This window comes from Zea mays, chromosome 2 (genome assembly GCF_902167145.1).
Source record: "Zea mays cultivar B73 chromosome 2, Zm-B73-REFERENCE-NAM-5.0, whole genome shotgun sequence".
Lineage (NCBI taxonomy): Eukaryota > Viridiplantae > Streptophyta > Magnoliopsida > Poales > Poaceae > Zea > Zea mays.
This window is the reverse complement of record NC_050097.1, coordinates 135,403,719-135,412,912: the sequence shown is the minus strand read 5'-3', so window position 1 is coordinate 135,412,912 and position 9,194 is coordinate 135,403,719. Positions and strand designations below refer to the sequence as shown.

The following is a 9,194-nucleotide window of genomic DNA, read 5'->3' as shown; positions in this document are numbered from 1 at the left end:
TGCAACCCCAAAGACACAATTGTTCCACCCTAAAAAAGTTGCATAATTGGGCTGATAATACTCGCAAAAAACAAAGGTCGATCACCCTTAGTTACTACCCAAAAAATAGCGTCTGAATCAATAAAATGTTGAGGGATTATAACTTACTGAATGGCGCGAAGCAGCTGCGGGTAATTGTAGGGAAACGACTACCCGCGAAGAGGTTGAACAATGCCAAACGCCGATGCGCCTCTGATGATGATGCTACCGCCGCTGACGAACATATATGACGAATTGATCCAGGGAAGGGGAGGCTAGGGGCGGTTGCGGATGGGGGCCGAGGGAGGATACGACGGTGACGGTGACGGCGAATAGGTCTAGGGTTTGTGCTTTTCGTGCACGATTGCCGTACGCGCCACGTATGTGCGGCGTGGGGTAAGGTGTGAGTGCGAATGAATGGGTCGTGGCCCGAAGGCGGGAGCAGATCACGTCGTGTGCCTAGTGTACCACGTTCACATGCTATATTGTTGCGTAAAACTGAAACATACAAAGCGTAAACTTGGAGTTAAATGAGCGTAAATCATCGGACACTATTGTGCCAACTGGTTGGGTCCGTCCCGAACACCTGGTCGGTCGGTAGGTGGTCGAGGCTTCCGCTTTAAATATATAAAGTATATATATAGTCATTATTGCATGGTAAATATGTGATCATGACTCGGTGAAAATATAGATGGCCTGAATACATCGGACACAACTAGGACCGGTAACGAATCACGATCCGAATGCTTCTTCACAATTTGTGTGAGCCCTTGAAAAAATTTAGTTAAAAAATAGAAATAGAGTTTGATCTTTTTAAATTTTATTTTGTAAAATTTAGAGCTCATTGCCACCCTAGACACAACCAAAAGATACGAGTGTACCAACAAGCTCCCCTCCCCAAAACAAACTGGTAAAGAAAGGGTAGGAAATAAAGGCAAACAAGTAAGCATGGGACTACGGGAGAAGGAGGGGAGCAAGTGCTGATCAAATGAAAAAGAAATGAAAAGAAATTAGATAGTGAATAGGACAAAGGGCACTCACCTACCAAGTACCAAATCCAGGAAGGCAGAGGCAGCGCTCCACCTCCGGCGTCCGGCCGTCCCCCCGGAGCTCGGCTTTGCAGCCAGAGCCAGCCAACCACTAGCCCGGGCCCACCTCCCGCCCCCATCGGCCGTCGAATGCATGGAGCACGGGCCATGGGCCTATGGCAGTATGGCTCACAGCCACAAGGATCCGGGTCGATGGGTGGGACCCCCCTCACTCCTCGTATAAAACCAACCATGTGACCCCTCCCCTCCCCTCCCCTGCCCGGGTGCCGGCTCCCTGCCTCCGTTCTTCTGTTGTCCACGAAAGGCTCGCACTCGCGCCGGTCGTTCGCTGCAGCACACAACGCAATCGCCACTGTCGTCGCTCGTCAGTCCACCGACTCCACCGCCACCGGCAGAACCAGAACACATCGAGCGGCATCGGAGCGCGAATCTGTGCGGCGGCGTCGCCTCTGCCGGGCGGGTGGGCGGCATGGGGAGGTCCCCGTGCTGCGAGCAGGCGCACACCAACAAGGGCGCGTGGACCAAGGAGGAGGACCAGCGCCTCATCGCCTACATCAAGGCCCACGGCGAGGGCTGCTGGAGGTCGCTACCAAAAGCCGCAGGGCTGCTGCGGTGCGGGAAGAGCTGCCGGCTGCGGTGGATCAACTACCTGCGCCCGGACCTCAAGCGCGGCAACTTCAGCGAGGAGGAGGACGAGCTGATCATCAAGTTCCACGAGCTGTTCGGCAACAAGTGAGCTGCCCTGCCATGCTGCACTGCCGACGAACTGGGAGCATTTCAAGCACCCCCGTACCGTACGTGTCCCTGATCTGACCCATCCGTGCGTGTGTGTACATATACACAGGTGGTCGCTCATCGCCGGGAGGCTGCCGGGCAGGACGGACAACGAGATAAAAAACTACTGGAACACGCACATCAAGCGGAAGCTGCTCGCCCGCGGCATGGACCCGCAGACCCACCGCCCGCTGGCCGCAGCGCCAGCAGGAGGGCCGCAGCAGCAGCATTGCCATTACCAGATGGAGCCACAGAAGCGGGCGGCGGCGGCGGACCATTCCGAGGCCGCCGTTGCCACCAACTCGCCGGAGGCCAGCAGCCGCAGCAGCGACGACGACGAGGCGCCGGCGCTGGCGCCACCGCCGCGGCGGCGGCAGCGCCACCTCGACATCGACCTGAACCTGTCCATCAGCCTCGCGGCCTACCAGCCGCCGGAGGGAACCGGCAGCGCCATCGAGCCACTGACGGCGACGACGAAGCGGGAGGAGGGAACGGCGGCGGCGGTGTGCCTCTGCCTCAACAGCCTCGGGTACCGGGCAGGCGTCGAGTGCGCCTGTGGCAGCGGCGGCTCGCCGTCGTCCCGTTCGCAGTGGGCTCGGGATTTTTTACAGGCGGCGCCCTGCTACAGAGGCTAGCATTGATCAGTGAGACAGTGACATGATCGGGAGGGCTTTTACTGAGGGGAGGGGCAGAGCAGATATAGTTAACTAGTAGTACTATTAGTAAAAAGGCAAGCGTGCTTAGTAGGCTTTAGCAGCTCATGCATTGCATGCATCATGGGTTATTTACGAGGAGATGTGCTCTTTGTCTTTTGTCGATTCTGGCTCTGGCCTCGGACACAGACTGATCGATCATGCCTTGGCGACATGACATGCATACTGTAGAGTGGTTTAGTCGCAGCATGCGTGCAGTTCATGACTTTTGTGCTACCACATCTACCAGCTTCTTTTTTAAAAAAAACTAATTGGTCTGCCTTTAAAACTAGACATGGAGTAGGTTCCCATCTTTCCTTCCTTCAAGTTAACTAGGTGGATGCCCGTGCGTTGCCACGGGAGTTAAAATTTAGTATAAAACATAGATACAGAAATACAAACATCACTATGATATGTTAAATCCATGTGGTAAGACTGTTCCAAATTATAAATGTTTTAGTATTTCTAAAGAATCAGTATTGAAGCACACATTGACGACGTCGTCCGTGGCGCCCATGACGCCGTAGTGACACAGCATGTCGTAGAGGCGCGTGCCGCACTGCATGGACGTGGAGATGGCACTGAGGCCATTTCAAGCCCACTTTCTGGCACACCCTGTTATGCTCCTTATGTTGGTTGGCCACGCATACCAGCGTCACGGGGAGTTCCAAGGCCTCGAACTCCGTCACCAGCTGCTCCATGGTCAGCTTGGCGGGGCGTCTCACGAGAGTCACGAGCCCCACCACCACGTATGTCGGTTAAGTATGTCGGTAAGCCGATATTCTTAACATAAGAACGTTGATCTATTAGAGTAAGAACGTCGGTTTCTAGCCGACATTTTTCTAGTAGTGGTAGTGGTGCGGTGCCGGGGTGATGAAGTCGTGCGCCATCAGCCACGACACCAAAGGCTCTAAGTTGAAGGGGTGCTTGCCCGTGAGCCGGACAAGCGCCGGGTGGCGCCGCACCCACGCGTCAGATGTGGCCTCGCCACGCGAGTCGCAGACGGCTGGCTCCACCTCGAGGCACAGGAGGTACGATGATCGCCAGTCCGGCGGGAATGTTGTATTTTTCCATGGAATCAAAATCGGGGCGGGTGCGACGCTTGCCTCCTGGGCCACCGAAGCAGAACATGTTGAAGCTCTTGGGAGGCACAATGGTCGACCACGGGTGGGGGGGGCAGGTGCCGCTCAACAGAGGTCGCCATTGTCGGCACGAGCTACGAGAACGGTTTTTAATTGTGATGTCCAGAGCTCGAGGTTAATCGGAAGCTCGAGGAATATAATCATGCATGCCCTCAGAAAGAAAACACAGAATAAAAAAGGAAACACAATAAATTAGGCAAGGGAAACAGTCAGTCACGATTTTCTGATACAATCAGGCGATATATTAATAGATATTACATGACATTATATATGAAGCAAGTATTAACACAACATTATATCAATAGATCGGGAAAGTATATTACACGGCAATTATAAGGGAAACACAATAAATCAGGCAAGTATATTACACGACATTGCATAGAATACAATCAGGAGCAAATTCAGATACTATGTTGATCCAAACTGCTGTATTCGGTAGATTATGTTTGCAAATCTACGATTCTAGGGACAACTCACGTAAACAAAACTTAAGATTTCAAAAAAGAAGCCAGGTTAGGTAAGACTACCGCAAGACTGTTACTGCAAGCAAGCTGGCATAAAGCTGCATTCGAGATCACATTTTTATTCATCTTGGTCAGAGCGCCTTCATGCTGATTTTTGTATTTGCCAAAAAAGTGTTGGGCTGTAATATAGTTGAAAAAAGAATCCCCAAGTGTCTCTAATGATTCCTGCGAAAAGTCCTCTCGGCAATTCTTTGCTGTAAGTGCTTCCAGAATCTGCAAGTCAATGAACATGGGTTAAAAATAAGAACTATGTTCGTGTAATGCCACATCAATCCGAAAGTGACTATTGCATTAGGTATGAACATATGGGAATGATCAAACTACTTCCAACGAAAAGAACAATCGACAAATGCATGTGTAATGTATTGACTGTTTGATGGAATGCAAAATTTCTACAGAACTCTAGATTTCACCAGAAATAATTACATTTTGACAGCGGGGAGTTCTACACACTTTCCTGCTTAGACTTGTCAGATCTCTATCACAACAGCTACAAAACGATCAGAAGCCTAAGCATGTAAGGAGAGAACATGAGTGATGATCATGTACATCATGATGGGCGAACAAATCAGGAGCAACTACACCACTGCTGGGAAGTAGCGACGAACATTAATTACATTACAAAATAGTATAGTAATAACTAAAAACAACCCTACGTATTTACCAGTCTCCATATCCTACATTCTTACCTTAATTACTCTGGACCAGCATGCGCCAGTTTACTGGCTTAACACTGGCGGTACTCCATCACTAATTTTTAGTCCCTTTATTTTATTTCATTTTAGTTACTAAATTTCTAAATAGTTAAACTAAAATAGAGTTTTATTTTCCATATTTAATATTTTAGGGACTAAAATATAATAAAATTGATGGACAAAAAAATTAGTCCCTATAAACCAAACACCCCCTTAAATAATTTACATAGTTTTAGCTCTCTCAGATACTGCTGAGCCCCTCCTCTCTAGATGTTTCAGGGCCCCTTTGGCAGGGCTCTGGCTTCTCCAAAAACGACTTTGGCTCTGGCTCACGAGGTGAAGCCACTTCTTTAGATGAGCCAAAGCCATTCTGAAAAATTATTTGGCAAAACGGCTTATAGGTTGTTTTTCAGAAAGACCCTTGTATAGTTTATCTCTCCTGTACGTGGCTAGGGATTGAGGGCAGGACCAAAAAAAATAATTTGGACTGGTGGGAGGGCTATTGTGCAAAAATGACGTGAGCTGAAGCCGGGTGAGCCACTTTTTTAGCTCATGCCCTCTAGCTCATTTTGGAAAAGCACTTCACTGGTGAAGCCATTTGAAAAAGAGGTGTTTGGCATAACTTTTGCATGAGTCAGAACCGAAGCTGAAAAATAAGTCCTACCAAAGGGGCCCTCAATATCACCTTCGCTTGCATCGGCCCTGCACATGAGGGAGCCAAAACCAAAAAAAATGACCATGGCAGAAGCCTGCCGCCCCTGCTCTCCTAGCTCCCGATATGCCCAAAGTTGACACCACTCTGTCGTCTAATGTGCTCTGTCTAATGGGATATAAAGCCCTGCATGCTCTGCAAGATGTTTCCATGCATATAGATGAATTTCACAAACTATTAGCAATGCTCACAAGGAAGGATTTTTCCAACGGTTATTTGCATATATAATTTACCTGTTTTTTCTATTATTAAAAAGGAAAAAGAATAGCCAAAGTGCCATCCAGGCAGGTGTGATTGTGCGCCTGCTTTATGCATTCAACACAGTTAGTTAGTGTGCATATAACTTTCTGCTGGGGTATTTGCAAATAACATGTAAACATATAGGTTACATAAAAATACCAGCAAACAACATATTTAACCTTGTTTTTTTTGCTGACCAAATTATATAGCCTTATTTTCACAGGAAGAAACATGGGTAATAAACTACACTTTGGAACCACATGCAAGACTGTACCAACAAGAACTTAAAGTGAATATATTTGTGGTCACTAATCTTATAAGATAGGCGTGATTGCTTAGAATATTAACACTGACATGAACATCAACCCAAACACCGTGCAAGCATGTGGAGGGTGTAGAACGAGATAGTAAGAAGGAAGACACCATTTTCCACAGAGAGACAAAGCACGGGGACGACAGTTACAGACGGATCCACAATGTCAGGGGAGAGGGAAATTGGAGAGTTGGAAGCAGTGGGACCGCTGTACCTCGGGTGCCATCGCGGAAGGCCTTGGAGACATGCTTGGGTGTCCAGCATAGGCCCTCATGGCGGTCGTCCTCGTCAAGCCCCAACACCAGCCGCCCGATGGCCAGTGGCGTCCTGTCGCAGCTGTACCACCAGGGCGTGGAGGTCGACGCGCTGGTGCGGGTCGAGGTGCGTGCGTTGCGTCACAGTAAATCCTTTGTTCGTCGACGTACACGGTGTCTCTGATCCTTTTTTTCCCACACTGTACGCTGCAGACGGACAGGATGCGCGCGACGCTCCAGGAGGCTCGGCGGCGGCACGCGCGGGGTGTGGTCGCGGCCGTGGGCCGCGCGGCGGAGGCTCGGCTCCGCGCCGCGGAGGCAGAGCTGGAGCGCGCCCGCCGCCGCGGCGCGGATCTGGAGGAGCGGCTCCGGCAGCTGGCCGGGGAGGGCCAGGCGTGGCTGGGCGTTGCCAGGAGCCACGAGGCCGTCGCCGCTGGCCTCCGCGCCACGCTCGACAAGGTGCTCCAGCAGCCCGCCGGCGGAGGAGAATGCGGCGTGGCGGAGGACGCGCAGTCCTGCTGCTTCGTGGCATCCCCGTCGGGGCTCGTCGCCGGCGACTCTCTCCTGTACGCACTCTCTCTCTCTCCTCCCCAAGCTGCTGAACGGCATTCGCAGACGACGCCGAGGTTGTTACGAGGATGAGGGGTTGTGGATCCCCGGCATCACGGACGCGCGCAGCGTGGGGGGAGCAGGGGCGGGGAGGGGGCTAGGGGATGGGGGGTTGCAGATCCCCGGCATCACGGACGCGCGCAGCGTGGGGGAGCAGGGGCGGGGGCTGGACGGCAGCTATTGCGCAGGGGTTTGCGGCGTGCTGCCGTGCGGTGCGGGAGGCCGTTGCGGGACGGGAGCGGGGGCAGTCTACAAATGGCTCTTAATAGTTGTAGAGATTTCCTTCCTTCAAGTTAATTGGAACAACGCAAGTAAGGCTAGAAAAAAAAGTTTGAGACTCAAGCGAGCCGCGGGAGCTTTTATGCTCGTTGCCGTAGCGACCCGAATGCCAAATTACTTAAGTGTAGAATAATGATAGATATTGAATAATTTTATAGATAGTCAGTTTGTTACTTAACGTTTCATGATATATATGTGATAATTCATAATTTAGATTACTCGTAATGATGAACGATATCTATATATTTCATATTTATATACTAATAATTTATTATATAATGTAATTATATATATGAGGGTGTGGATGACGAGTCACCTTCAACCCGAGCTATCTCTAGCTCGTGAAATGGACGAGTCGAGCTCGATTCGTTTTCAGCCCTAACCCGAGGCCTTATGTTCGTCTTCCATCACCTAGCAGCAGAGCAGGTAGGAGTTCTTTGCTCTTTCTTTGGGAGAAGAAAGAGCAGATGAGGGCCTTGCAAAAGCAAAAAAAAACGCATGCGGCGTGGCTGATGCCCGCCTTGCTGAGATGCTGAAAGTAGTGAATGGACAAGTCAGGCTCCGATCCTGAATGTGTCCAGCAGCCACATGACCACGTGGACGGTGCTCAGAAACACAAAAGCTGGGCGCCGGTTTTTTTTTCTTTCCTCTTCAAAAAAAACCCTTTGGCTTGCAGTAGTACACGGAGTAGGGGGAGTGGGGAGCATGTGACGAGTGAGATGAGATGCCCTTCCAGTTCCACTGGGTGGTTAGGTAGGTAGGTAGGTAGGTAGGCAGGTTGGTTGGTGCGAGGGGCGGAAGGGATGTGAATGCAAGGGATAAAAGTGCCACCGAGGAGCGGCGTGGGTTGGAGGGAGGGAGGGGCCGCTTCTGTTTGGTTTCTTCTTATTTAATGACCTAGTAGCTGGTCGGAGCCGGAGCATGAGCATGAGCATGGCCATGGGGACGGTGGATGGTGGTGGTTGGTGGTGGTCTCATTGCCCGAATTTTTTATATTTTAGCCCTTCCTCGGAAAAAAATTCATGTTTGGACCTTAAAAAATTTTAATATCATTTTTGGACCCTCTGCTCGGCGCCATCGCCAATGGCGCCGAGGTACGTGCTACGCTGGCACAACCTGAACGACGTGGTGCCAACGTGGTACCGAGCTCGGCGCCAAGATCTATGGCGCCGAGCTCGGATATGTAACAGCAAAGTATGTCTAGCTCAGTTGGTAGAGTACAAGACTTTTAACCTTAAGGTTGTGGGTTCAAGCTTCATGGTGGACGTATTTTTTATCACTAATTTGTTTTTTTGTTGTCCATATTTTTCGTTTATGTCGCTGATTTATCCGTCTAGATTTATTTTTCATCTAGTTTTTTTGTTTTTGTGACCGATTTATTTATTCATCTAGATATTTTTTGTTTTTGTTTTTGTTTATTCAAACTGCGTCACGCAAGTACCATGCACATAAGTAACCCACCCTATGGAAGTACGAAGTACTTTATAAAATCATCAAGTCACTGTTTATTTATACCTTGTATATTTATATTTTGGACTCTAATTATAATCTTTTTGTTTATTAAGTATATTTATATTTTGGACTCTAAAACTCCAATAATCTAAACGTACTTGCATTGGTTAGCGGCCACCGGTTTAGCTATGGTGCATCGCGGTCACGGGCGCAATAATGCACGCAACCTTGAGGTTGTGAGTTCGAGTACATTAGATTATTGGAGTTTTAGAGTCCAAAATATAAATATACTTGCATTGGTTAGTGGCCACCGGTTTAGCTATGATAAATTTTAATTAATATTAAAAAGTATAATTTCGAATACATTAGATTATTGGAGTTTTAGAGTCCAAAATATAAATATACTTAATAAACAAAAAAATTATAATTAGAGTCCAAAAT

General features: G+C 49.2%; 2 protein-coding genes across 2 annotated transcripts; both read left to right on the top strand.

The window, feature by feature from the left end:
• Positions 1 to 1,357: 1,357 nt before the first annotated feature.
• LOC100279722 (uncharacterized) lies at positions 1,358 to 2,681 on the top strand. Its single transcript, NM_001152681.1, is given in 2 exon segments — positions 1,358 to 1,799; positions 1,912 to 2,681. Coding segments are annotated over 2 exon segments (828 nt in total). The 5' UTR covers positions 1,358 to 1,536; the 3' UTR covers positions 2,477 to 2,681.
• Positions 2,682 to 6,390: 3,709 nt separating this feature from the next.
• LOC103648929 (probable BOI-related E3 ubiquitin-protein ligase 2) lies at positions 6,391 to 7,055 on the top strand. The gene is made up of 2 exons (XM_008673305.2): positions 6,391 to 6,540; positions 6,627 to 7,055. The coding sequence occupies exons 1-2, from the start codon at positions 6,472 to 6,474 to the stop codon at positions 7,053 to 7,055; spliced, it is 498 nt and encodes a 165-aa protein (XP_008671527.2). The 5' UTR covers positions 6,391 to 6,471.
• Positions 7,056 to 9,194: the final 2,139 nt, after the last annotated feature.